General features: G+C 39.6%; 1 protein-coding gene across 1 annotated transcript in view; it reads right to left on the bottom strand.

Moving 5' to 3' along the window:
* Nucleotides 1–5,433: 5,433 nt before the first annotated feature.
* Nucleotides 5,434–23,097, bottom strand: part of LOC144636226 (polycystin-1-like protein 2) — a 144,606-nt gene continuing 126,942 nt past the window's right edge. Inside the window, exons 11-24 of the mRNA XM_078495381.1 lie at nucleotides 22,432–22,554; nucleotides 20,868–20,990; nucleotides 19,501–19,632; nucleotides 18,160–18,871; nucleotides 17,252–17,825; nucleotides 16,394–16,609; nucleotides 15,765–15,896; nucleotides 13,569–13,763; nucleotides 12,985–13,206; nucleotides 11,589–12,299; nucleotides 10,851–11,087; nucleotides 8,984–10,297; nucleotides 8,495–8,663; nucleotides 5,434–7,687 (exon numbers count right to left, since the gene is read on the bottom strand). Of these exons, the coding sequence (XP_078351507.1) occupies nucleotides 6,225–7,687; nucleotides 8,495–8,663; nucleotides 8,984–10,297; nucleotides 10,851–11,087; nucleotides 11,589–12,299; nucleotides 12,985–13,206; nucleotides 13,569–13,763; nucleotides 15,765–15,896; nucleotides 16,394–16,609; nucleotides 17,252–17,825; nucleotides 18,160–18,871; nucleotides 19,501–19,632; nucleotides 20,868–20,990; nucleotides 22,432–22,554 (6,323 nt within the window). The 3' untranslated portion in view covers nucleotides 5,434–6,224. The remainder of the gene's footprint in view (nucleotides 7,688–8,494; nucleotides 8,664–8,983; nucleotides 10,298–10,850; nucleotides 11,088–11,588; nucleotides 12,300–12,984; nucleotides 13,207–13,568; nucleotides 13,764–15,764; nucleotides 15,897–16,393; nucleotides 16,610–17,251; nucleotides 17,826–18,159; nucleotides 18,872–19,500; nucleotides 19,633–20,867; nucleotides 20,991–22,431; nucleotides 22,555–23,097) is intronic.

Genomic DNA, 23,097 nt, shown 5'->3' with positions numbered 1-23,097 from the left:
CGTGAAGATGTACGATTATAGATGTATGATTATAGGCTATGAAGTTCTATATTTACATTTTGCTTGATTTCACGTAATTGCGAGAAGGCTTCTTTACAGATGACTTATATTTAAAGTGCCGAAGCGTGAAATATCCGGCACTGTAAAACTCAATGAATCTTTGTCCACTTATTTGTTGTAAAATATATGAGATATTTCGGCCCGATTTTATCTTCAAATTCATTTGAAAAAAATAATGTTAAACAGTTTGACGCGAGTTTCGCATTGTCTCAGATATACACGTGAGCTCAGAAGACTTAAGAGAATCGCCATAAACAGACGGCGGGGTGCTATAAATTCGTACATTCACGAGTGCCAGGCTCCTTTAAGCGAACACCAAGCGTGTTGACCTCAAAAAGCTCTTCAGTCATAAAATGAAGAAAAGTTGGCAAAATGCGCTGATTCAGTTTAAAAGCGTTAAAATTTTTGAACAAACACATTTTTACCTTACCAACTAATGCTCTTCTTTTTTTGAGCTAATTTTGTTTATTGGATAAGTGGCGTTAATTTATGGAAGAGAAGATAGAACCGCTGTAAACTGGTTATCAAGCAAATGTGAAGACAAACGAAGGTGCAGAAAGCATTAAAGAACTTTAATGAAATTTATCTCAAATTCTCCAAACATGTGTTTATGAAAATTGAGTGAAATTAAAATTTATTAATGACATGCCATAGCATACTGTGATATTTTCTATTTCGTTCTCTCTGTTGCTTGGGAGGAATATTTTAAACATGGGGGCTACTATTAGATGCGGGGCTATTGAACGGTTCCTTCTCGTTTATTAGAGGGACGTTTGTCGGTTTTATTTACGGTAAATAATATCTCGAATTCAAAAATTCGGGCGTATGTGCTGCAATTTCGCATGCCATTATAGCTATTAAAGAATTTGAAAAAATGATGTTTTAAGTAATTCAATAGATGGTTTGGTGAATGTCGCAATTATGTCAAAGCTTACAGCAGAAATCGCACGTTATTTAACGCATAATTATTTGGTGGCTGGCAACTAAATTAATGAATATTGATTTAATTTTGTTTCAATGCTGTGATTAGAAATCGCACGTCACTATTAAAGGGCAAACAAACCTGTGCCATATTCTAGTCCTCCGTTAGTTATAATCATCAAGCCAAGAACCCAAAGAGTCTGAAAATGCAATAAGTATCTAGTTGTATTATCCATGTAAGTAGTATGAAGGAAAAAGAAAAAAAAGAAAAACATAGCCTTACCTTGAGAAACATTTTTCTCACACCGATAAAGACATCAGTACAGTAAAATGTTTTTAAAACGTTCGAAGCTTCGTTGTTCGTCTTATACAGCAGGAAATGTTTAAATTTACTTTTCACTAAGGAGATGAGTAGCCCCACAGAGATTCTTTGACTGGGTCAAGAAAAGTGCATAAAAATTTGATAAAGATTTCTTACAAACTTTCGCGGATTATAAAGAAGTGAATAATCTAGAAAACTATAAAAAAATACAGAAAGTGAAAGAGGTCATGTCAGCGAAGAGCATATTTAACTTTTGACATCAAACGCTAAGCTACAAATGCCGTTTAACTTTCCTGTCTGTGAATGCAATCCAGCTGTGTGGCGAAAACAAAGCTTTGGAAGGGTCGTGGTGCTGTTTGTTTTTCGGTATCGCTTAAAAAGAAGTTTGGGATAACTCTTTGACTCTCAACTTAGGTGCTCAAGAGAGCGAAGGGGATAATTAGGTAAAAGCTCTGAAAAAAGGTTTAGTCTTTAATGGATTGACATTTGACTTCGAACGTTAGTGAGCCTCCCATTTTTCTGGACTTATTTAGAAGTGTTTAACTGAGGTTGCTATCACTGTCATTTGTCGTCATTCGTTGCCCACATTATTTACTTTATTACGCACTACCATTATAATAAACAAACGAAAAGATATGTAATCATTCAATAATATTATTATATTCATAAATACTTCATCGCATTTGACAATGACATTTTGAGCTTGATAATGCTTTCATGAGGATTACGAAACGTTGGTCGCTTCTGATTTTTTTTTAAAAGAAATCATACTTGAGATCAACATGCTGACCGATGATAAAATTTAAACCTAAAAATTTAGACCTAAAATCGATAAGTTCTACATTAGACTGCAAATTAGAAGCTTCGTTGCTACCACGGAAAGGGTAAATTTAATTTTCGTTCAGAAGATGTGAAACCATGCTAAGTAAAGATAATTCCCGTGCTGATCTCAAAAAGAAAATTTAAGAGCGAATTTTTTTGTAGACCGCGTGAACAAAAAAGCGGACAAACCAAGTCATCTACCTCATTTGGCTGAGATACTAGGAAGTCGAAAACGGGGAGAACAACGAGAAAATCAGACACTGTAACGAGTGCCCGGCGACATAAAATGGCCGAAAAAGAGCGACGAGCATGTCACAAGAACAGCTCACAAAACGAATGAGACTTTCTCATTGAGAAAGAGTCTAAAAAAAAACAACTGAACTGGAACAGGAGGAGACATTGAGACGTAACTTGCTAGCGAAACTCGACGCCTGAAACTTGGCTAGAAGAGAAAGAGTACTTTAAAAATGCTCTGGGCTTGAAAAGAAAGTCCTACTCAACCTCGACAGTGACTAAAAGCAAACGAAACGCAGTACACCTCAAACAAACAAAGAAAATAAACAAGAGGAAAGCCAACAAAGGCCTCACAGCAAAGCATTCGGCAAGGGACTTGAAAAAGATCACAACGAAGCCTCAAAGAGAGGAAAGAACACCACCTCACACGCAGAGTCACGAACTCGGGAAGGACCCAACGCAAGCAAGAACACCGAACAACCACAAAAAAGCCGCGAACCACACTATAAAAAAAAAAAGAGAAGACAAAAGCACGCAGCAAAGGAAAGGCACGAAAAAAAAAGAAGCGGGAAAGCAAGAGGAGCGGAACAAAATGAAGATGCAAAAAGGGAGAGGAGAGGGGGAGGGGTGGGGGGTTCTCTTCTCGGTTTTCCTGGCCTCTCTCTCTCTGCTCCCGGGGTCGTTGCGTCATTTTCTGCGGGCTTTCTCTTGTGCTGCTCCTCTCGTGGCAAGTCTGTGTCGTTTTGTGTCGTGACTTTTGGGGGAGGTCTTCGTTTTCCCCCCCACTTACGGTGTTTCGGATCGAGTTCGGTTTTCTCTCCCCACAAATTTTTTGGTCTCCCTCATGACTTCTTCGTGACGTGTCGCCGCCATTTTCTCTTGTTGTCTTCTGCAAAACAACGGCCAAAACGCGGTTTTTACTGTGGCGTTCTGTTGGCCGTTTCGTGGTGGCTGTGGACGGATGCGGTGGTTTGCCGGCGCTGTTGTTTTTTGGTCTCGGGCTGGTACGTTTGAGTGGATGCATTTTGGCGGTGCTAATGAGTGGTATGGGTGATGTGGTTTTGGCTTTGGGGGGCGTTTCGGCCTTATTCGATTATTTGCGGTTGTTGACAGTCGGTGTTGTGATTTCGTCCAAAAGGGGAGTCTTGTGCAATTAAGCCCAAGGCTGATTTTTTACCATTAAAAGAACATCTCTTTTAAACATTTAGTGACTGGTTCGCATAGGAGGCGTGCTCAAAATGGATTTAATTTTTGTATTTTTAGGCTCTAATCATCGATCTTTGCTCTGTTCTTTCAAATATTTGTCCTCCTTCATCGAGGGTCTCTGTTGGCGCATCATTCTTTCTCTTTCGTGGTTGTTCGACATTTGGCGTCGGCGGCGTGACATTTTTTTATTTTTTTTCTCCAAAGTTCTTAAAAAAAATCATAGACTGATCGACTCACATGTTTTAAATGGGGTGGCTTGTAATTGTACCACCTCTCATCGGTCACGAGAAAAATTCGTTTAAATATTTAATATAATCAATATAACAACTGTTGTTTTTTCCAGAAAAATTCCATTGTTAGGGCTAATTTTCTGAATTGCGCAAAGACAGCAACATTCTCTCATTATCTCGTAAACCAGAAAGCCTTTCGATAAACATGCAGTCAACATACCCAGTACGAAATAAAAGAGGAACAAAAATGAAAAAAAAAGCTGATGATATGTTCAAACAAAAGCGTCCCTTTGCTTCAACCAGCTATCATGAGATTCATCTTAACAAGAAAATTGCACTGGACTAAAAATTTCTTAAAACGTGTAGCAATCAGTTGTTGCTGAAAAGTTTCAACCAGCTGTCACGGGGGCACTACAATGGGCATGACTTTGAAAAGACAAAGTTGTCAGTCTAGTTTTGTTTCAAATTGTTATACTAGTGCAATGAGCCATCATAATTAAGGTATTATCATGGAAGGGAGGTTAGTACTTCTCAGCGTTACCACGGTAGTATTCATACACCTGGGTGAAAAGAAACATTATTTAAACAATAGAGTGTTTCTGTAGAAGAACTATCAGTCTGATAGCTGCCCCGCGGAAAGTAAAATGAAATTAATGTTTTACGAACATCAAATTTCCAAGGGGCAACTATCAGACTGATAGTTCCGAGACAGAAGCACTCTATCGTTATTATTGCTAACCACTAAATTTTCTTCCGTGCGCATTCAAAAACGAGCATCGTGAATTATTTCTTTTTTTTTTTACTTTTCAGGATAAAAACTCAATTGAAAGCCGAATTTGAACAAACGAAACAAAAACCGGACAAGAAACCCTTTAAATGCAGTGAATTTGTTGTTTTTTGTTTTGTCTGCAGTCACGTTTGTTTACAAAAAAGTTAACGGGCGGGCACTATCCATCCGGGCATCTTTCTCGGACGGGCACTATGGGCTGATAGTGCCCTCCGCGGATAAACACTATCGCGGCACGTGATCAATTTAAACCAATCAGAATCGGAGGAAACTTAGTGGTGAACTATAAGAGGATGTAGTGTCTTGCCCAAGAACACAACGCAATGACATTGGTCAGGGCTAAAACCTTCATCGCTAAATCCGTGCCTCCCACATAATGCCTCCAATCAAAATGAACTTGAAATAGTCACTGAAATGACGTACGCTAGGCAGAAATAAAAGCCAATTCCTGGCAGAAAATAGGAATGTGACCGGGAGTTCAAATTTTATGACTTCCACCACAGGGCAAAGCGGAAACAAAAGCCAATTCTGCAAGACGAGTACATTTCCAGGCAGAACACTGAGATGTCACTGGGGATTCAAATTTTATCATCATAGGTAGTAAGATTTTTAATGACCAATTTAAGCAGAGGTTTCTTTGATATAGAACGTGCCTGGTGACAAATTGATTTCAGCTTTACTCGTTTGGCTTGCTCGGGTTATTCCCCTTGCCGAAACGAAGAAGATGGTTATCTGTCAGTAAGTATAATTGTAGTACATAAACTTGTGTAAGTGAAGGAAAGAAACGTTTAAAGATGTTGAAGTTAAATGATTGTTTAATATTATCATAACTGCATATACTGAAAATTTTACTTGGAACCTTATTACATTAATTCATCACACCCGTATGGGCCAAAAAATCCAAATATATCTACATATATTCTCCCTTGAATTAAAGAAAAAACATGTCTAAAGAAAGCTGACAAAGTGTAGCGCCATAGTTCTGACACAATGTTTTTGTAGGTGGCTTTCAATGAGGGCCGTTCTAAGCTCACGTCAAAGTAAATTACTCTACTCTACTTTTTTCGGACTAAGAAGACTGTGTTTATGGAATTCTAATGGAATACGATAAAAAGAATTATGTTGTTTTCTGTTTTATCTCCTTTAAAAACACACAAGGCCATGAAAAACCGTGTAAAACTTGCCACCGGCGGACTCATGAATGTCCCCAGTACTTATCAACAAGTGGGCAAGCCGTAAATATTTAAAATCTTTGTTTGATGGTTGCTGTCTACATGAGCAATTGTGTGATTTATCCTCGAATGAACGTGTGGAAACATTAAATTCAGCTACGATAACCATAGCTCGTTTACATTTGAACTGAAACTGCGTCACTGTCAAAAAACGCATTTGCATGAAGGTATTCGACCCAAAAAGCCATTTCTTCGATGAAGTTATTTTGTCACATTAAGCGATTGGTAATGGTTACTAAGCTTATACGACAAACCTGGCATGGTAGTAACCATAAGAGGAGTCGTAGTCTAAAGAAAATTATCAATAAGGTAGTTTAATCGATGTACTGCCAAATACTTAAAGGCAACCTAATATAGCAACATTACAATCATGAATTCGAACTCATTTTTACAACCTAGAGCATAAAGGTCTAATGGATGTTTATTTGACAACTGGCAATCGTTTCAACGAGGTCAAGGAACTCAGCTTCCTCCTTCAGATGTTCAGTCTCAAAGTTTTCTGTTCGTCGAGTGAGAACTGATAGTCTCTTTGACACTTTTTCCAGCCTGTCCTCGGTGCATTGAAGAATACTTTCAGAATTTAAACAGTTGGGCTCCGCGTCAGAACGGCACATGTTCACGAACGTCGTGTCGTCACAGAATAGCTTGAATTCAGTTCGGTTTCCGCCTTCTTGGAACATGTCCATGAAACGTTCACCAATAAAGCGCGCCATTTCAAGCTCTTCTGCACATTCCTCTGCTTGTGTCTTGGCGTCAGTATAGGACTCATTTAGTACAGACATCATCATGTTCATCATGAATATAGTCGTGGCTAACGCGTACAAGAAAGCGAAGGTCGGCCCAATAAAGGGCTTTTCATTTCGCAGGTCATCAAGTGGAACAGCCCTGCCTAAAAGAAATTCAAACTGTGAAACGACTGCGTTACCGTAGCTCGAGTATTCAAGGACTATGCCACCGAAAAACTGCATTCCTGATACAACAAAAGCGTTAAATACGATAAAAAAGAAACACACGTAGGACAGTTGGTATCCTACCGACTGGCGAAAAGACGAAAATAAGTAAATCACATAAGGATTGAAACGAATGAGATTCAAAAGCTTCAGCGTCACCATAAAAATGGCAACAGCGATTGAGGCATTTTCCAGGTTAGCCCAGTCTAGGGCTGCGTGAAAATGTACAATTTCATAAGGATTAGCCTGGATGGCTTTGATGCTCTTCAAAACACTCTTCGATCTGATCATGTAGAAGGCTACTGACGCTATAGAAAACACAATCATCAAGAATTCAACCATATTCCAGACAGACTTGAAAAAACCAAGGCGCTGTCGGTAAAGGTGGATCAGCATCACGATGAAGTAATAGAGCACCATGGCCATGAACAGAAACTGGCCAATGAGATAGAACATGAGAGCCCCTGACTCTGTACTGTACAACTCGAGTGTTTCAACCCGCCTTGAACTGTAGGCAGCACCATTAGCCAGTACCTCGAAGAAGTACGTAGCGATGCTTATCAAGTTTGTATTCACGTTGAACACTGCGAACTCTAATATCACCGCACGAGTCTGACGATCAAGCCAGCCATGGCCGATGGTCTCGTTTAGGACGCCACTGGCAGTGTTTTCGTCATACCCCAGCACTGCAGGATAGCCACCCCCTTCATATGTATTGTGGGATGTTTTTATTGGATCATTGTCAAGTTCGTCGGCTGTTTGGAAACGCCAGGGCTTTGGACACATTTCTAGAGCCTTTGGCCATGACGTGTTGTAGGGGATAGGCTTCCAACCTGGTAGACTCAGTAATGTAGTATCTTCGCCATCTTGAGAGTAGTCGTAGAAGCATTTTGAAATTATGTTAGAGAGTGATCCGCAGGAACCTTCAAAATTAGAAAATTTTATAATTAAATTGGTGTGAAAGTACTGTTGAAAAACGACTACAAACATCCGAAAACTTCGACGTTGTACCAGGATAGTCCAAACGTTGGTGGCAAAAGTTTTTAAAACAATTATCTGCTTCTGTGATTCCAATGGAATTTTTTTTTTAAAATGGTATATTAAATGTTTTTTCGAAAGATGTCATTTGATATACGGATGCCTCTCAAAGAGACATTTTTTCCTGCATTTAATCGGTAACTCCTATTGGTGCAAAGTTAAAGAGGAGAATATTCTGATTCTGTGTTCCAAGATGGTATTGGTCAAGAACATCTTTTATTGCTCACCACAGAGTATTAACTAGTTATTGACTAGTTACTCAGCTATCAATCTCTGGGAGACATAGAAATGAATATAAAAAGTATCACGTATTTGAACTACGCAGTGTATTAAAAAGAGGAAAAGCAAATATTTCTTATTAGTTATCATTCTTGAGTTGCTTAAAGTCATTGAATAATATTTTAAGCATCCATCCCAGGAGAAACGTGGCTTAACTATTTCAATGATAGCCTACGTTGCAGGCGTCGAATAGGGCTTTTAATTTGTTTTTCTTCCCTCTCCCGTCTCCTTTATACGCCTGCCATGCAGGCTAATCCATTGATCACGTCACTGACATAAATCCATTTTAATATAATTTCCTGTATGAAATTTTAAATGAAGGCCCCTCTATAATACTATTTATATGTGTGTAAAAGAAATACTCGTCATAAACGATCACTTGTAAAAACAGATAAACTGCACTAGGAGCTTACTTTTCTTTATCCTCAACTGTCGCATCCAAGGCATACCGACCAATATGGACATTTTGTTCTCGATGTACACGTCTTTTTTCTCTTCAAGTCCATTGTACCACGGCTGGTTGTAAATGTTAGGTAGGAACTGCTGCGTCAACCAACTCCATAGTCTGTGCGAGTCGGTTACCTGAAAAAGAAAATGAGAGTTTGCATTAGGGACAGTTTTAACATTTCAGTCGGTCTGTCTTCAAAGTATTACATAATGTAGCTACGATTCATGTTCCAAAGAAAAGAACAATCCCCCCATCTGAATGCGAATGAGACGTCCGCTTCAATACTGGTTGAAGGTTCCAAGCCCTTCCAAGAGATTGAAGAAACATCACCATAGACCATAGCCTGTGAACAGGCTCTCTCCTTTCCCACCCCAACTCGGGTAGTTCACTCAAAAAAATCTCATCATCGCTCCCATGGATATAGCACCTACGCTGTCATATAGCAAGTTCTTACCTTATCAAATTTCGTGAATTGATTTCTCATTGCTGTTGTCATCAAAAAACGATTTCCATTCTTGTTTCCGTAACAAACGATAGCCAGAAGGAACATGAATATTAAATGAAGGATAATTTCCCTCACCATGACTGTCAACCGAGCCTCCTTTTTAGATCGCTCACGCATCTTTTCCATCTGATATCGCTTAAAGCGCTGCTTTGGATCATCACTCAGAAAATCGATTTCATTCTCATGTGGGTCACCTTGCTCACTGCCTTCCTCAGAATCCCCGCTACTGTCCTTGCTTCTGCTCAGGATTAAAGAAATCACAACGACTGCCAACATAACCTTTGTTGGTTGTACAACGAAAATATCTTGTCCATTGGAAATCAAAATGGAGGCAAGCCATTGCTCGGCAACCTCTTTACCCCACATTAAACTGTAAAATAAGGTGAACGTTGCTGCGGTAAGAGTTGTGACGAAGCAGAGAAACCAACCGATATATACAAAGAAATGAGGCAGCATGCAACCTGTTTCACTTATTTCATCCACAAGTTGCTGGGCATGATCAATGTCTTTATATTTGTCTCCCTTTTTCCTTCTTGGTCTACTAGACTTAAACAAGAGGACGATCAGGATGTTTACAGGTGCAACTATGATTCCACTTTGCACACCGACGACAATCTGTTTCCATGAAAACTTGAATGGTCCAACCTGTATAGCTCCATCCGACTCGCCACCAATGTTATAGAACATGGCATTGGCAATCATGGCACTGAACAAAACTGAAAGACAGCAGGAGGCTCTTTGTACGCGTGTGAAAGTACTGCTGCATGCTTTTCCAAACACTGACATCCAAAGGTGACCATCAGCAATTTTTCTCCCAAAGCGTGAACGCACTTGAGCTGAAAAGGAAGTAGGACTCTTGCTGTCTACGGTGACTTCTATCTGTCCGTCGTCTTTTTCCAACGCAAGCCATCGATTGATCGGGAACACCCACCGTTCCTCTGTCTGCCTGTCTTTGATGACCACTGCTTCTACAAACCAAGAAGGATTATCCCCTGAATTGTCGTGCTCCAAAGTTATTTCTTTTAAAGATCCTAACGGTTCGTTTGTGATTATGACAAAGCCATAAATACCTCCTCGTGCAAATATGTCACCTGTCTCTCCTTTACTTCGTAGTGAAATTAAGTTGTGCTCGTTTGTTTCGCCTATGATACTTATTGTTACGTTGGCTGTTGTTCCTGAATGTTTCCAAACTCCAGTGCTAATGACCATGTCGTAAAAATAGGTTCCTCCTTCATTGACAGCGACATGTTTTGGAGGACAAATCTACAATTAATAAAGAAATTGTTGTGAATTGAAGTTATAGTCCGTTGTATGTAACATAACAAAAATGGGATATATATGGTAACGGTGCCAGTACTCGTGTTAACGGTCGTTAGTTGATAGTTAATTTAAACGATAGATAGATGCATACTAACTATGATAGATGCGTCAAGTTATATGTACACGCACTGATTCAGTAGCATTTATGTGCAATTACGAACTAACTATAAGATTTGACAAAAAATGTCAATTATACGAAAGATAGAAATACTAGTTGAAAAACAAAACAAAAAATATAAATAGAAACAAAAGTGCGGAAAATTGCCCATGGGACTCCCTTTGAGCGTTTGCCCTAAAAAAGTTAAATGTAGTGTAGTGGGAAATTTCTAGGGTACGAATCCTTCAAAGATAAAAAAATAATTTAGTTTTCTTGGCTTGTATCGTTTTCTATTTTCTTTCTAAGAGTTAACATTCAGAGGAAAAATCATAGGTTATTTCACTGCCATGATAGAGTTAATTCCCTTATTTACAGTAACAAAAAACAACAACAACACACCTTGTTTTCATCTCTCTTGTCGGCCCTTCTCGCAAAGACCAACACAACGAAGTAAACAAGGAAAGCGCATGCAATTGTCACAAGTACTGAAATATTGCCACTCTCGCCAAGCTGCGTAAACGCGGTGAAAACTTTATCAAAGTCAATAGGGTTTGGCGCTTGAATGAAATTTCCACCAAAGGAAGTCAAGTGGTTGCAAAGACATTTAAGATGGGTGCTGTTTGAACTGGCGTCTACCTACGATAGAGAAATCTGTTGTAAGCAAAAATAAAAGGAAATTTTCCATCTTGCACTGTAACTCGTAAGGAGCTGCATCTTTTCCTTCCATGTTTCTAACCTTATTCGGTGTTCGTATTGTCAACGAAAACATGAAAGAAAAACGTTTCCCTAAAACATTCCCTCCATCGTTCGTTTCCAAACACGTGCAATGATGGTCTTGTAAACTTTAACTTTAATTTAAGTTTAACAAAAAAATTACTTGCACTGGCTGTTGTCTTTCTTAATAAGCTCTGCGACCCTTCGATCTCGTCCGTTCTCCATTTATGGTGAACTTGTTACGTTCGAGTTACATCTCCACTTTAATTTGAAATAATTTAAAAACATGCTCCGAATTCACTTCCTACGATAATGATTCGCGGAAACACTGCCTGATGAGAAAACATTTCGAAGTGAAACGGTCTCATTCGTCATTTGACTAACTGCCCTAAGCTTAATCATGATGTCGGGAATGTGATTTACCTTGCAGCCATCGGACGTCCACTTCTCTTTATCTTCAGACCAATACAGACAACTTGATTGGGTAATACTGAACGTGTAGTTGACATCTGTTGACGGGTCATACTGTGGAACATCCGTTTTATAGACTCCTTTGGGTGGAGGATCCTTAACGCCAACGCATGACCGTCTTTCACGACCATGACCAAAACACGATCTACGCTTTCTTGAGTGTTCGGAGACATTTTTACTTCCTAGGAACAACAGGCCGACGTAAACAAAACTTGGCTCCAAAGGCACCACTGTTACAGAACTCTCTTCAATGAGGCAGGTTGTTTCGTTTTGCTTGTGATCTGTTTGGTTTGAACATGTTGATGTAACAGTAAAGTTGTGATCAGAGTCATCGACTGTAGGTCTTGATCCAAATTTAACAAACATCTCGATAACAATGCCTTCTTCTTGCGAACCGATTTTTATAGAAACAGGGACATCTGCTAGTTCTGCGTAATAACTACGGATGGACATTTTGTTTGGCTTTAGGAAATTGTGCTCCGTTCCGTTGCTGGTGTTTTTTGGTGGACTGGAAATCGGTATAACTATTTCAATGTCATTATTGAGATTTGAAACATTAATCTTGTTTCCATTGCCACTTTGAAGATCGAGACTGGTCACACTTGACTTGACCTTTTTGCTGCTTTTGTCCCAGGTAAAAGGATTAAAATTAACAGCCTGCATCTGAAAAGAAAAACAACAAAAGTAGCCTTATAAGGATCATTTATGTTTTATGTTTATCAGTAGCAAAGCAGCGAAATATACATGTTACAATTTCTAATGTGTAAGTTTCAGTTTGATCAAAACGAGACGACTGCGTTCTCTCGCTGTTCACTGTGAGAGGTGAATGAAACACGTTTAGGCTGAAAGCAAGCGTGACAAAATTTTGTTCCGAAATATTCCTTGCACAACCTCATCTTAATCTCATGTTAATTTGTCTATAAAGGTTGACGTAATACTTACCGCGGTTCTTATCATTAAGACTACAAAATAAGTTGCGTTGAAGCGACCAAGACTTAGATCTTTCATTGTCAACAGTTTTTGCCAAAATAGGAATTCTTCTTGAGAAGGTAATGGGAAATATCATTTTGCACTGAAATTGCCTAAAACCGTAGCACTCATGTGTCATCGCCTCCCGCTTACACATGCTTGTTTTGTCCGAGTTCTTTTGGGACAGCTATTGACCTGTGTTGTCGTTGTCACGCAAAAAAGGGTTCACATGTTAGTTATAAAGAGTCCAACATTGTTTGTTTTAGCTTAAGCCACGGGCGTTTTAATATACGTACAGAAATCCTGGGTGTGTCAAGGGAATTCCTTTGTTGGTATAAACGCTACAACAACATCTTGACACCGATTATACTCTCCTTACCTTTGCGTTGATGTTTCCACCACCCATATCTCCAAGGTTACCGGGTAACTTAAATTTTGAAGGTCCTTCTTCCATACCCAGTCCCTTTACATCGTCAGCGGACACCTTCTTAAGAGATATTGCTAAGTTGGTTGTTTTAATAACAAGGTCTTCAGCTGGAACCAAGCGGCCAAAGAATGCATCGCTCATGTTGCTCAATTTTCCAGAAGACTTTTTCACGAACTACAACAAGAGAAGAATTCGGAATTGTGTTCTACAGCAAGTACTTTTCAAATCAAGTTTATAATATCGATTCCGTCATGCTACTGGTCTTTTTCAACCAGTAAATCAAAATCCCAAAGCAGTTTCCTAGTTTGTGTGCAACCGAGTATACTATACTGTCAGTACTGTACTGTACTATACTGTACTGTGCTGTGCTGTGCTGTGCTGTGCTGTGCTGTGCTGTGCTGTGCTGTGCTGTGCTGTGCTGTGCTGTGCTGTGCTGTGCTGTGCTGTGCTGTGCTGTGCTGTGCTGTGCTGTGCTGTGCTGTGGTATAGATAGCTGTTATCCAATTACACAGACAACTCCAGTAAATTCATTATACCTCTGGAGATGGTTGGTTCACATCTGAGGCTCCGCTTCCTTGAGTCGCACCTGCTGCTGACTGAAGAACATTCGTAAGACACCCTGTGACACTCTTAGCTGTTAGCTCCATTACCGGGGAAAATGGCTCTTCTAAGTCGTTTACGTTATCCATCAGCATATTTGCGGTCTTTTCTGTCATTTGCATCGTTGCTTCCTAGAAAAGAAGAAAATATATTATATTAACAGGTGCTCTATAATTCGCAAGAAGGTAAAGTTGTTAACCCTGTGGATGTGAAGAGGCAGATGACTACAGAAAAGAGATCAGACAACGGAAAGAGCGCTTACATCGTTTGGATATTCTTGTTTTTATAAAATTTAAAACGATCTCTGGCTTAAAAACTTTAAAAATACGAACTTTCGGCTGTTTGAACTACAGCCTTCGACGGGTAAAATGTAAAAAGGTAAAAAATGCAGTGTGTGAAGTTGCGAAATAAAAATGCTAATAACTAAGAATATTTGTTAAAAAGAATGTTGTACTGTCCAGGTAGAGGACAGGAATTGTTATCCGCATTGGGAGTTAGCTTCGAATGCCACGCTTCCAACGTTTTTCTTGTTCTAAAGCCGCCTTTGTCAATGACAGATGCATTATCAAAGTCAATCGTGTGATTATTGGACCAGACGTGATTAGCGATTCTCGAACCTTTTGCCGCGGTTTTAACATTTCTCAGGTGTTCTTTTTTCCTGGTGTTGAAGGCTCTGCCCGTCTCACCAATGTAACACCATGAACACTCAGCACAAGGAATTTTATAGACAACGTTTGTCTGCGATTCCAAAGAAGGTCGAAATTTTAGAGCCGGGAACTGTTGTTGGAGGGTGGTCAGTGGTTTGTTTACTACTGTGATATCGTGCTTTTTGAGAACACGGGTCAGAGGTTCTGTTACGCCTTTAATGTATGGTAGAGAGGCGAATGACTTGTGTGATTCGGGCGCCTCGATCATCTTGAAAAATGTTGCAACAAGTTCCTCCGGGGACAACACTGTCAATGGTCGGGTTTTGTTAGACTGGATGTTTTTAATGAACTTCGATGGGTAACCATTAGATTCAAGCGCTGAATGAACTCGGTTAAGTTCTCGTTGTTTTCCTTCGGAAGAGTTGGGTAAATTTAGGGCTCTGTGTAAAAGAGTTGCCGCCGTGCTAGCCTTGTGTTTATTATCATGGTGAGAATTATAATCTAGATATCTGTCTGTGTGCGTGGGCTTTCTATAAACATCGACAGCGATGGCACAATTTCTTTTTTTGTCACATCGAGTTTTCTATTCATCAAAACGCATTTATTGAATCGAACACACAAGCAGAGAACTAATCTAATTGGTTGTCATGCTAAAAGCATGAATAAAACACCATTAAATGAAAAACTAAAATAATATAAGAAGTATCAATTATGCATACATGGCCTTCTCGAACACGTTTAATCACAGAATAGGTCAGGCAGATGTCGGCGCTACCGCAGAAGAGTGAATAAATAGAAGGTAAAACTCCCACGAGTAAGCAGCTGAAGCTATTTTGGACTAAAGTTCCGAGAAAGCAAAGCACAACTGATTCATGCTCACCTTCTTTATCATTTATGTGATGAGAATTTTGTCAACTTGTGAGATATTCACAAAATTGATGCTTTTAACCAGATAAAAGTGTTTCTAAAAAAGACGTATTTCGATACAGAGTTGCAAAGTTAAAGAGGCAAAGCATTGCGTAACGTTATCTTGTTTCATTAGAGCACGCATAAAGGCAACAATGACGAAGGTGACACGTTATATAAAATTTTCAGCCTTGTTTTACTTTGCTGGTGAAGATCGTTATGATCAATTCCCTTACATTATCCCGGATAAATCACGTGAAAGTATTCGCGTTCTGTTGTCGCTCCCAAGTGATAAAATAGGAAACGGCAACAATACAGACTGATTAAGAGGAACGATTCTAGTGGACACATGTAAATCACTACTAAGCATATTGATCAGCGACTAAATTAGCAACTACGTTGAATAAGATTTGAAACGTAGACAGATAGACAGACAGACAGACAGACAGACAGACAGAAAGACAGATAGACAGACAGACAAAACATAGATAGATAGATAGAGAAAGAGGTTCAGAGAAAGGTAGGTAATAAAAATGACAGAAAACGTGAGCTTTTTTTTGTCTTGATGATGTTACTTACTAGGCTAACGCTATTACTGCCGCTTCCTTGTCCGCCACCCATCGCCGCGCTAACCACGGACATAATCATGCGAGACATGTCAAGACTCTCAGGCGTTATAGCTGTAAACTTCACAATTAATGTTTCTGAAATCTAACAAGAAGACAAAATGCTAAAGAAGCCGACATTGATACACGAAAGACAAAGTATTTTGCTTATTTACTCCGTACCACTAAACAGACATAATCATGATAAAGCGAGACGTGGCACCAGCCCTGCTTGGTGTCACTGTTAAATTTTCCGTTTAGGAAGATAAAATCAATAACTGTGTATTGTATCGACGTTTGAGTTGTTCTATGAACCTTTGCCAAACAAGAATATGATCACTGTACGCAATTTGTCAGCTTGGGTAGTGATATAAATTCCCCAAATTAAAGTTATAAGGAAATTTGTTAATCAGCATGTAGAGTTTCAGTCCTTCAAAATAGGTTTCATTCCATGATAACAACGGTTTGAACAAGTACATAAATTACACCACTAAAAGATTTGCTTGTGGATTGGCGGGAGAATTAAATGCTCTGACAAGTGTCGATTTAGCCTATAACCAAAGAAATCGTTTTGCTCTCTTAACAGTGTGTTAGTGAACGTACCAACGTTTTTACATCCGGATCCAATTCTTGTCCACAATCATTTTCCTCGTTGGTAGACTTGAGGACAGACAAAGACAGCTGGACAGCCTGGGAGAGTTCCCCTTTATTTAGAAATTCATCTAGCGGATTGCCCTCCCCGAGTACATAGCTTTTCAATTTGGTGGCAACTGCATCTGGAGGCGAAAGGCACAGATCAAGTGAGGAAGATGTTGTCACCTGCAAAAGACCAATTAATGGGATTAAAGATTTTGATGACAGATCAAATATGTTGGAATTTTTTTACGGTACACAATCTTTTGTTTTAAACACTATGTATAAACTCCAAAACAGTGACTTTTCTATTGGCTTGTTGCTTTGTTAGAAGTAAAAAAACCTAATGTGTTTTGTGGACGGTCAAGACCGAAACATGCGAACTAAACGAAGAACTTTTTCAAGCTATTCGCATTCTACACGAATGCATGCATTGGTATTAAAATCTTTTCGAAACAAAAAAACATGGTGACGTCTAACTTAGCAACGGCTTGATTGCTACAGATTTGCACGGTTTCCCGACACCGCTATGTCATTGAAGAAAAGTGCCGACTTTCTCCTCCCCCTGGTTCAAGATAACAAGGCGTCTTCAGTACCAGAAGTCCGAAAATAACCCCAATTTGTTTAACAATAATTGGGTACTTGTTTGATACCAAATTTTGTATCAGTGACTGATTATTATTTTTAGCACTGACTCATCAAAGTTAGAGCTGGAAAGTGCCGAAAACTGTTCGTGTGTACAGCCTCCTTACTGCACTTCCGTTTAACAGAGAACTTTTGGTTTCCTAGTTACAAAGGTGAAAAAATAAACAGAAATATTTTTTTAACCTTAATAATCAGCCGTTCTACAACCGCTACACCAACAACATTCTTGATAACGATGTTAATTTGCAACTGGTAATCGTCTTCTGGAGATCCCGCCGGTAACACCGTCGACACAGACTGGGGAGAGCTGCCATATGATATTGGCTCTTCTCCAAGTTGAAATTCATAAGTAAGAGAACTTGTATCTTGCCAATCAAAGCACTTAAAAGTAAACTCCGTCTCAAGTGAAACTCCTTCACTGACTGACGACGTACAGTAGCCGCTGTGGGGCGCTCCGGCTGTCTCAAATTCGAGCACGGCGAAACCTTCTGCTCCTTCTTGAGATGTTACGAATAACTTTAAACTGTATTTAGATTTGGAAAGCAATGAGTTCTTCTTGATAACCATATTCGTCGCGTTAACTGAAGTTGAAGTCATGTTAGGTAAAATAGGTACATCTTCCCAGTTACTTGAATCGTCATTGAATCTTTTTAATCGCCATGCATAAACTGAACCATTGCAAGGCGAGTTGGGGCATTCTGATGTCACTCGGAGCTTGTTCGAAGCAGACACTAATGCGCCACAATCTACAAAGCATCTTAAAAAGAATGTACAACATAAAATTATCAAGTAACTTTCAGTTTCGGAGCACTCGTTTGGTGGGAATGAATGATGAAACTAACAATGTGGTCAGTGCGTGGAAGAAATAATGTCAACTGCCTCAATAAAACGTAAGGCAGTAAGAGTATGTGGGGACAATGTATCACCAATTGTGTATGAAGCAGTGAATTTGACTTGGTAAAAATTCAAAGAAATTTAAAGTTGCATCAACAACAGCAGATTGCTGGCTCGAATTGGTGTTAAACTTGGAGAAAAAGGTCGTACCCAAAAGCATTTTGCAGCTAGCGTATTGCTTTTATTATAGTATTTACCTTAATGCCACCTGAGGTACTTCGCCCGCTGCTATCTCAAAAGACATTTCAGCAAAGGAAATCCTCTCATCTTTCAAAACAGTTAATCTTAAAATATAGTTTTCACCAATTACGAGTAGACCAGGGTCGATGCTAATGGCAGTGGACATTGCATTTACTTCTCCAACAAACGAACCGAAACAATCGTTGCTAATAGTAGCGTTGTCGTTCGCATAGAGACAGGACCAAGCAAAATTAAGCCCAGTATGATTTCCAGGACCGATATCTCCATCGTAGCTCAATGACCCATCCACGGTTACAATTCCCATAGATCCCCATCGAACGCTGCTTCCACCATCAATAATTGCTCGTACCGGCGCGGGAATTACCTCAATAAAGCCATAGTCGAAAGCAGTAAGAGTCTGTGGGGACGATGGATCACCAATCGTGTATGACGCAGATAGTTTGACTTGGTAGATACCAGCGGGTATGGACCTTCTGTTAATGGTCCACTCAGTTGTTCCTTGACTTACTATTTTCCCTTCCGCTGTCTCTGAAGCTGCAAGTTCTGCTTCACTTATGATACGCCATTCCAGTGTCCGTGATAATACAGCAGCAACATTAGGTGGTAGACCTAGAATGAGCGCTTCTTTGACACTTTTGGCGGACCTTTCGACAACAGTCGAATGGTACTTGTCCTTAGAAATGTTTCGGATGGCCACTGAAAAGTCTCCTGCCGATTACAATTGAATGAAGCAAGTGATGTGAGAGTAGCTTGACTTTTTTGGCAATAGCCACAAAACGCATCGTTACGTACGCGAGATATTCAAGAACGGATGACTACAAACGTCAACATGTGGCTGATTTGTTTAAGCTTCCTGGAAGTGTTATAAAAACGTCATCAGGTAAAAAAGATAAGCAGGTTATAATTAACAATTGGAGCCAAACCATTCAGTGTACTTTGTAGAGTGAATGGTATACCGACAGAACATTTCGATGAAAAGAAGCGTAATCCAATGATGAGTGATTTAATGAAACTTGCCAAGAAAAAGCGATCTCGTAGTAACAACTTGAATTGGATCAAAAAGTATCATAAAATCTAATATGGTCTCCAATTATGCAACAAATTAGGTATGAATGCACTAGAATTTTCATCTAGGTCTATGGATTGGTCGGAGAATCCAGATGATTGCGGGAATTGCAGATAATTCCTGATGTGGCGTTTTACATACATTTGAGTTATGTGCTACCATCACAAGGCGCTGGAGTTTTCTTGTGAAAGTATGTTGGACGAAGAGGATTTTGATTCAGTTGCAAACACGTTAAAAACGTTTAATAGATTATTTCATTATTTACACTCACCCATGGGCTCACAATTTACTATTCCATCACCACTGTAACCATCTCGGCACTCGCAGGTGAAGGAACCTTCATTGTTGTAACAGTTAGCCACTCCATGACAGTTGTGAGTTGCTGTTGCACATTCATCAATATCTGTGGATAATCGTTAAAGCAATATTAGTCAGGTTTGTTTTGTATGGGAGATAAAGTAAACGTTTAACCTGTTTGTCAAGACTGAAAGCTGAAGTTCGTGTGACTTGAGATTCGCAGCTGTGCATTCATAGGCGTACGGGCACCTTCGGACCTGGGGGGAGACCTTGTTGCCCGAAAAAAAAAATGGCATGGGTTGAAAGCCGAATAAACAGGCATACGAAATGGACAACAGAACGTGCGTTAAAATAGTTGTGTACAAACCTTGTCTGCTTGCTTAAATTAAACGATAGTTCTTAAATTAATCTCGTGGCGTTGCCCGAAGATGTCAATGCACTGATTCCTTTTTCTTCGGAAATATTTTATTTATTCACTTTAGTTCAGCAAAAATAAAAGTTTTTTTGGGAGGCAATTTACATTGTTTTTCCCCCACTTGAAAGTGTTGATATAATTTATTTTGATTGTAATATTGAGATTTGTCTGCTTATTTTCTATTTTTTCTCTGGCTTGTTGCCCGAATTCTTAGCGTTTTCCCCGAAACATTTTGGCACTGGGGGGGGGGGGGGGGGGGGTTCTCGCCCCCCCGCCTCGCACGCTTATGTGTGCATTTAGTACTTTCATAAACGTTTCTTGAAATTTTGCTTACGTGCTGATAGATGGCATATCATATCAAATGCTGACGTGCTGATATAAATCAATTATACTGCAGTCCTCGCCGGCTGAGAACCAGATGATATTTCGCGAGATTTTGAAGGATAATTGTTCGAACAATGGATGTATGTACATTACGTTGGTCGCTAAACTGGTTGGTTCGATCAGCTAAAGATTGTATTTGTACATACAGGTATGTATAATGACAGAAATTTCGCCAAAGGAAGATAAAATAATCAATTTGTTCAGGTGGTGAAAGCTCACGGTACCGCAGTTTTTTATTCTTAATGAAAATTATTGAATCTTCCCCATACGTTGTGTGTTCTAAACTTGCTATGTTAATTCAAAGCCTTATAACTGTATACAAACATTTGAATCTGTCCTGTTGTTGTTGGCATCAATACGCTCAAATCATCTTTCCACTGGACGATTAACTAAACAATATCAATCAACCCATCTCTTTTGTGAAAGCTCGGATAGCAGGATCCTGCATGGTTGCAAATGTAACATTATGCTGCAGTGACCGCCATTAATAACATTATGTTTGTTTAGATGGTAAAATATTATCAACTGCTGACTTGTCATACCCAAGCAGTTTACACCATCTCCTGAATATCCTTGAATACATGTACAATAGAATAAACCATCAGTGTTGTTACACTGAGCGTTCACGTCACAATTATGGGTCTGATCTTGACATTCGTCCACATCTGCGGAGAAATTAAATGGTAATTGGTAAAATATTTTAACGAGAACGCAAATGGAAGTGTTAAGGATCAAGCTGGGCATTGTTTATGTGCAACTTAAATACGCAGCCGGAAAACGAATTTCAAATGTCACACACGCATTCGCAACAAACACTTAGACACTTAGAGCATAGATCAAAGTTTTACTGGTACGGGTTTCGCTTTCATTTTAGGGCTGTGCTCTAGGAGGGCCCGGGTTCCAGAGGTGACTTTTGCCTTTGGGCGACTTAGATAACTTTGCTATCATAAAAGATTTTAAGAGCTGGGCACCCAAGATTCCCTAAGTAAGAGCGTTCGGGCACCCTGCAATTATACCAAGAGCACAGCTGTGCATTTGCCAGCAAATCCAGAATTTTCACCTTTCCAGTAGTCTGAAGCAAGGCTCAATGCGGTGTCTGACATTTGCAGAATGCAGAATGCAGAATGCAGAATGCAGAATGCAGAATGCAGAATGCAGAATGCAGAATGCAGAATGCAGACTGCAGAATGCAGAACGCAGAATGCAGAATGCAGACTAACAGAATATATTGTGTTACCTTTACCATTATTGAAAGCTAACCTTAAACAGGCTAACCGAAGTGCTATTTAGGCTAACCGGAGGGAATAGTAGGCTAACCGGAGTGTGTAGTAGGCTAACCTGAGTGAAAAGTTCACTCCGGTTAGCCTACTACACACTCCGGTTAGCCTCTCTTACCGTTTACGGTTAGCTTTCAATAATGGTAAAGGTAACACAATATATTCTGTTAGTCTGCATTCTGCATTCTGCGTTCTGCATTCTGCATTCTGCAAATGTCAGACACCGGGGCTCAATGGTAGGCAGCTGTCTCCTCGCCCTAATCCCCCCCCCCCCCCCCACACACCCACACACAAGAAAAATAGGGCGTTAGGACGGCTGACACTTCATACTCTTCCATCGTGCTAAATTGGACGATTAACGTTAGTTTGCAATTTTTTTTTCAAAGTTCTGCCGATGGTGTTAGAAGAGTAAATTACGTCAAATGACTCGCTTTTGGTCAAAAATAGTGCTGGTACTCGTGTTTTCAATGCATTGCAGCTAGTCGACCGGGTTAATTTGGGATCCACTATGACTTTCCTAGTGCATATTTGTATAGGTGTTAGTATTGTGAGCCACCCAAGATAATTTAACATTGATATACCTTGCAAAGGTGGAAGGGGCACTAGCACGAGAGAAGTGCATCAATTGTTTAGGACATAGCTGAAGATGACTCACCCTCAAAGGTGCTCTCTTTGCTCATACGAGCATCAAAAATCTTCTAAACGTGCGGCTATTAAAAAAACCCAATCCATTTATAACGTGGGTACTACAAATGGCGAGTAAGAAAGGCAAGTACACGACAACCATTGTCACAAGAATGTGTAGATTAAACTATATTATCATGCATACCTGAACAGTTTATGCCATCTCCTAAATATCCTTGGAGACAAGTACAGTTGAATGATTCAAAAGTGTTGCTACATTGAGCGTTTTTATCACAATTGTGTGTTTGATCTTGACATTCGTCTTCGTCTGCAGACAAATAACAGTAAATCAAAATGCGCCTTGTTGGCTACATTGTTACCCATTCGACTAATGTACATGCTCGCTGTTAAAAAAATGAAGTATGTTACGCGCGACAGCAATTCTTTGGGTGTTTTTAATAACACAATTATTCCATTCGCGATTGTTGGATGTGAGATAGTTAACTGCCATCTCATATCCAACGCGCGCTCATGGAATAATAAACAACTATTCACCGAAGTGGAGGTGGCTAGTGGCTGATATTTACCGAGCCGCGAAGCGTCGAGCTAAATATCCACCACTAGCCACCGACACTGAGGTGAATAGTTGTCTTAGTATATACTCAAACAGTGAGATAATATAACCCGAAAGGATGACTTTTGACTAGTTTATTACATTAACGAGTTACAGTTTTGGGGCGAGTTGCTTGGAGGTGAATAGCAAAGGATATTCAGAGATTTAGTAGCCAATCAGCGCGCGCCAAAAACGCTATCCAGTGTTTGAATTTATACTAATTGTTAATTATTAAAAACTAGCAAGGGTATATTGCAA

The sequence above is a fragment of the Oculina patagonica genome, chromosome 13 (genome assembly GCF_052425735.1).
Source record: "Oculina patagonica isolate OP01 chromosome 13, crgOcupat, whole genome shotgun sequence".
Taxonomy (NCBI): Eukaryota; Metazoa; Cnidaria; class Anthozoa; order Scleractinia; family Oculinidae; genus Oculina; species Oculina patagonica.
The sequence above is the reverse complement of the archived record's forward strand: the minus strand, read 5'-3'. Positions and strand labels throughout refer to the sequence as shown.